This window comes from Nothoprocta perdicaria, unplaced genomic scaffold (genome assembly GCF_003342845.1).
Source record: "Nothoprocta perdicaria isolate Ctin4 unplaced genomic scaffold, notPer1 scaffold_17, whole genome shotgun sequence".
Classification (NCBI taxonomy): domain Eukaryota; kingdom Metazoa; phylum Chordata; class Aves; order Tinamiformes; family Tinamidae; genus Nothoprocta; species Nothoprocta perdicaria.
In genome coordinates, this window is record NW_020454871.1 from 209312 (window position 1) to 215311 (window position 6000).

General features: G+C 56.8%; 1 protein-coding gene across 1 annotated transcript in view; it reads right to left on the reverse strand.

Moving 5' to 3' along the window:
• The window catches only part of GABRA3 (gamma-aminobutyric acid type A receptor alpha3 subunit), a 54350-nt gene extending 52521 nt beyond the window's left edge, over positions 1 to 1829 (reverse strand). The window contains exons 1-2 of the mRNA XM_026035918.1: positions 1771 to 1829; positions 924 to 1045 (exon numbers count right to left, since the gene is read on the reverse strand). Coding sequence (XP_025891703.1) covers positions 924 to 1045; positions 1771 to 1829 — 181 coding nt within the window. The remainder of the gene's footprint in view (positions 1 to 923; positions 1046 to 1770) is intronic.
• Positions 1830 to 6000: the final 4171 nt, after the last annotated feature.

A 6000-nucleotide genomic window follows, 5' to 3' on the forward strand; every position in this document is an offset into this window, starting at 1 on the left:
GCTGGCAGCAGGAGCGATGGTGGCTGGGGAGCCCTCCCGGTCTCCATCCGCACCGTGTCTGCACGGGGCTAGAGCTGGCCTGGTACAGTTGGCCACAGCGTGAGAAGGGGGCAAGAGGCAGCCAAGGGAGAAGGGAATCTCAGGGCAGTGCCCGGGGCAAAACAAAACACTGAGCTAACCCAGGACGGCTCAGCCTCACTGAGCAATTCGCTCATCTCGCCARTAAAGCTGGTGTGCATCTTCCTCACACATCCCCCTGTTGCTTCCACTCCCCTGTCTCATGCTCTGTGCACATCACAGGCACTGGGAGGAAGGAGGGAAGGTGACTGCTGTGGTTCTGCCCGTCTCAAACGCCGCGCGCATCAGCGAGTGCTTGCGGAGGAATTTAGCAGCGGTAGCCATGAGGGCATTAAAGCCACCTCAGGACACACAGGAGTGAGACCCACATCCCCACACAGGGAACAACTTCCTAGGGAACTGCAAAAGAGGAAACAGCCAAACAGAGAGAAGGGAAAAGCTCTACAGCAAACCCTATTGAGGTCCTTAGTAAGAGCAACGGCAACCTGCACAGCAGAGTCCTGCAAACCTTGAATATCCTGCAAACCGGAGGGATCATAATTTATGAATGCTAAGCCCCATAAAAGTAGTGAAAATAAATATTACATTTGCTCCATCTACCAGCCTATCAGCGCAGCATCACAGAAGGCCGCGGCAGTTGTAGAAACTTGCATCTTTCGCCTCAAAATACCAACGTGTGAGATAGCATGGACTGGAAACGGGAAAGCAGCAAMCGGCTGCGGCACTGAAGCAGCCTCTCCTCCCTGCAGGTCCAGGCTCCTTAAAACATCCCCAAGTCCTCCCTGTGTAGTCACTAGTTTCAAAAGCCTCGCAGCAGAAAACATCATCCCCCACATTGGACTGACCTCCGAGCCCCGGCCTGAGGCGGTTGTCGTATCCATCGAGCAGCCTGTCCAGGATGCGGGTGAAAATGGTGATGTTATCCTTGCTGTCATCAACAACGTCCGAAACGTGTTTCTGTGAGAGCCTGGCACGCGGGGGAAAACGGAGAGAAAAAAACACAATCAGAGAAGCCTGTTCTTCACACTTAAGGGAAATTAATTAAGTGAAAAAGGGCACTTAAGTGAAGATAAGAGGAGGTCTGCTCATGAGGCTCGAGGTTGGGCACAGGCAGCCCCAAACCCGCTCTTATCCCACCTCGACCACCACCGAGAAAGCAGCAGGGTCCTGCAGCTCCCCTCGCCGAGCTCCTGCAGGCAGCATGAGCAGCCCCAAAGGAACAGTTCTGGAACCCAGTTTTTAAGGATACCCCTTCCCTGCCCCAGCAGCCCTCAGCCAGCACCCTAACGGGGGAAGTTTGAGGAGCCAAAAGCTTTGCAAAACTCAGATCTATCCCAGCTTCTCTTTGCAGGAGACACGGCATAAACGATGCCAGTCGTTTGCCAGGCCAGTTATTTACCATATCGAGTAATTCTCAAGTACCCTTCTCCTGGGAGAAYGGAAGGCAGGCAGAAAAATAGGAATTAAGTAAAGCAGGCTGGGAGCTTGAATCCATCATTAAAACTCCCTGCGAACTATTTCTGCAGTTTGGTGAACCTTCGCTGTTTATAAAATCAAATGAGTTTTCCTGTTCCTATCTCCGTTCAATGCAAGAAGCCTGGAAGCCCCCAAATAAGATGATTTCCTCAGAGTATTTTCTGCCCCAGGTGGAACAAACTAAGCAGCAAATTTCTCAGACAAAACTCATCTCACCAAACAGAATCTCCAATGCAATTCTGTGAGCCCAAGAGCTTCAAATAACACATTTGCATTTCGCATCTCCCTTTCAATCGATGCGACGGGAGCCTCCAAATCCTATAGCAAGCAGCTGGATCTGAGAGGAGAGGCCAGGAGAGCTTCCAAGGCCGGAGTCCCGGCGCTGCGCAGGTTTAAAGCCTCTGGGAAAGCCCTGCGGCTCCAAGCCCGGCTTTCCCAGCAGAAATAGCTGTTAGGACCAAACCAAATGGCAAGGGCAGCACATTAAGCAGCAGAAAAAAGGAACAGGAGGAAAAAAAAATGCAGAGGCGCTGCAGGAAAGACAAGAGAAGGGAAGAAAGAGATAAATGCTGCTGGGTTGCAGCAGTGGCTCGGGGACCATCCGGGCTGAGGGCAGCAGGGCTGACTACCTGCTGGAGACACCAACGGCAGGGGAGCATTGCCTTGATGAACACAGGCAACCACAGCAAAAAGCAGAGGCAGCACCACAARCGTAGCAGTCAATATATACATATATATATTTAAATGGCACAGGGCTGCGCTATGGCCCATCATCCAAGAGGTCCGCTGAGCACAAGCCGCTGGCTTGGGGAAATGCCTCCTTGCCCAGCAAAACCCCCGGTGCCACAGCCCAGAGCGAGGCGAGGGGCTCGCGGGGATGCAGGCACCTTTCCAGGGAGCCAAGGGCTCCCCAGACCTCCGGGTTGCCACAGATTGCAGCTGGAAGRGCTTGTGCCACCCAGAACCTCCCCAGGATTCTGGGATTATGGACTGAATTGCAGTTTTTGAGACCATCCGTTGAGAACAAAACAGCAGTTTGGGTTTTCCTTCCAGCACTGACTGCACAACAGTGCAGAATGGAAGGTACCTCAGCTCTTTGGGGAGAAGAGCAATTTTGAGGAATCCCAACAGGTGTTGGCTGGAGCTGGGGGAGTTTGCACTGCGCCAGCATTCAACATGCCATGCTCCAAAGCGATCGCTGCCAGTGCCTGCTGAGGGGCATGCAACAGTCTATACCTTATGAATAACTAGCGTGCTCGCGGAAGCTCGCTCGTTAATGTTTCATGAGCTATCTTTAGAAATTTCCTGTGATACGAAGAGCGCGAGGGCAGGTTTCTGTGCAGGATCTCCTCGCGGAGGCTCGGCAGCAGGGTGGGAAAGCAGGGGCCCAAAGGGTTTTACTGAGCCCCACGCTGCGACTCACTGCAGCGGGAGCACTGTGGGACCAGGGAAAAGCAGGACAGGGAGCGGGAATGGGGATGATGGGCAGCAGCATCTCCACCTGCACTGATTTACGGCCCTTCCTTGGTCCTGCTGAAGCAGGGAGGGCCTCACCTCGTCTTAACGAAGCTCTAGTTGCCCTTTAGCAAGGGGCAAAACGGCTCTCATTTATCCCCGGCAAAGGAACTGCAAAGCTACCTGTAGTTATATGCGAGCGGTGGCTTTACAATAATGAAAAGACCTTAGGCTTTCAATTTCAGCTACCAAAAGGAGTTTTACAGGGGATTTAATTAGGAGGAGCTCAGGTGGAAGTCATTACCTCTGCAGGGGCCCCCTGCACGCACGCTCCTCGGGGAGCCGCCTCATTACCCTGGGTGCCGGGGTCTCCTCGGATTCAATTAAGGAAACCAATCCCAGAGCTGGGAAACGAATCCCAGGGCTGAGTGGAGCTTTCCCCATGCAACGAGAGCCGGTGGGGCTGGCAGTAGCAGCGGGTGCCCGGGACGGGACACGCGGCCGCACGCGCTGCCACCCTTGGCACCGGCGTGGAGAGAGCTGCACCCGCAGGGCAGCCGGGACGGGGGTCCCCAGGTGCACACGGGCACGGCCGGAGCCAAGCACCGGTGCAACGTGCAAGCTCAGGCACCACGGGCAACACGTCTGCTCGGGCACAACCCAAGCGCCTGCCTCTGGGGCCAGGGCAGAGCCGGGCGGAGGGCGCACCAGGACGGACGCAGGGAGAGCGGCTGCACAGGCACCTTCTTAGAGTAAGAAACCCCAGTTCTGCCAGATGTGCGCTCGGCAGAGAGCCTCCGTGCCCGCACCTGGCGCACTCAAGGCTTTTAATTTTCATTTTGCTTTTTTAATTTTTATATAGAAGTCACGCATTATTTGCATGTCTCGCTCAGCAGCTCAAGCAACGCTAAGGCACATCCGCGCCGAGGGAGCGCGCGGTGCCGTCGCGGGAGGCCCGGGGACAGGGAGCAGGGCCACGTGTGCCACGGCCCAGGCACCAGAGCGGGAGCCCCGGCCGCAGCGGGATGTGGCCAGGGCTCCGGCGGCCCCGGGGGACACGTCTGCMCCCTGCCCTGCTCGGGGCAGGGCGCGGGCGCTGGGCTCCTTACCCGGCGTGCGCAGGGAGCGCGGCGAGCAGCAGCAGCAGGAGGCCCAGGGCGAGCAGCGGCCGCGGCGGCGCCATGGCCTCAGGAGCGCGGCGGGGAGGCCGCTCCTCCAGCACCTGCCGGGGCAGAGGAGAGAAGGGGCTTCTTTAGCAGGAGGGAGAGCAGCCGCCTCATGCCGTCTTTTCTGGTGCGCTGCTCTGTTTCGGGGCTTGTGCCCAGTGTCCCAAAGCCCCGAGTGTCCCAGATAAACCACCTTCCCCTCTGTCCCATCTCCCTCATGGAAGCCAATACATCCTTCCCTCCCAGTTTTAGGCCTGTGGCCGGCTAGGTCCCGCAGGATGCCGCAAACAGGACTCCCAGCCACGCTGCAGCGGGAGGAGCAGTCCGACACCGCTCCGCACCGAGTTGGGAAGGCTTCATGACACAGCACACACACATTCCCACCACATCCAGCAGCACCCAAGGGCTTCAGAACCTTCCAGCAACGGCAAAAATCCCCTTCCAAAGGGACCACATCTCCCCAGGCTGCCCTCACCTCGCAGGGACACCCACACAGCAGCAGATTCCTCCGGTCTCAAACGCACATTTTCCAGGAGTCTTTTCCAGACAGCCAGACCCTCGCTTCATCCCAGTGATGACAGTGCCAGAAATTGCCTTCAGGTTCGCACACGGCGGCCTACAGCACTGGGAGCGTTTGCCTGCACTGCATTTACAGCAGTTATAGCTCAGATCTTTCATTAAGGCTCAGTTTTGCTTCCAGCGTGATGGTACTGCACACTTAACTGCCCTTCCTCTCACGCATCCCGGCACGCCGATGCACCCTGCAGCAGCACAAGGGCCGCCCAGCCGCCGTGTCCCCCCCAAACACAGTCCCAGCCGCTGAATGCAGAGGGCTGGAAAGGGGCTGCCAAAAATCCTCCTGCCTTCGGTGTGCCACGAGGGGCAAAGAGCCCCTGTGCGCGAGATAAGGTGAGGATAAAGCCCTGTGCCATGGGGAAACGGCGGCAGAGCAGGTCAGGAGGCTGCTGTGCTCAACACCCCGCTGTCCACCTCCTAATCTTTGCAGGGACAGCCGCCTCGCTCACCTCTGCAAACCCACCCGGGGCTAAAGCGCGGTCTCTGCGGGGCCCGTCCTGCCAGCAGAAACTTGGACGTTATTCCTGCCAACCAGGGAAGCAGGGAGCATCGTCCCCGTCTCCAAATCCGGTTGTGCGCTGGCCAACTTCCCTGCATCACCCCGTTCAACCCAATTCTGCTTTCACCTGCGCCACGGTCACCCTGCAACGCTCTGCCCTTCCCGCTCTCCTGCAGAATCCCTGCTGATTGCTCCGCAGGGCTCTAAGAGGACATATGTCAGCAGCCATGCAAGCAGCACATGAGAGCCAGAAGCGCAAGCTCTTCCCCACCCAGYCCGGGCTTTTCCATGGCAAGTTATTCAGTAGCACCAGGAGCTGGGAAAGGCTGCTCTGGGCCCCAGCGCTGCCTCTGCATGGAGCAGATTTCAGAGTGCATTGCCTTTATTTTCCTCCCCATTACTCACTTAAAGCCTCAGCAAATAGCAGCGCCTGGATTAATTTAATGTGCGGGAGCATTTATCAGGGGACTCGGGGGCTTATTTAATCAGGAGCTACCTGAGGAGGCGCGAGCCCTGCCTCACCACGGCTTCGCCGGCGCCTCCAGCTGAGGCGGACACAGCCTCGGAGCGGGAGGGATCTGCTGAGGAAGCACAAATGAGGAGCTGAACATCTSCTCTGTGGGAAACTCCAACACTTACGGGAGACTCATTCCCTATCCAGACAAGGAGAACTAAAATGTTGATGTTTCTTACAAGGCAAATTCAAAACTCCGTCAATTAGCAGCTCCCTCAACAGATTTCCTTTCAACT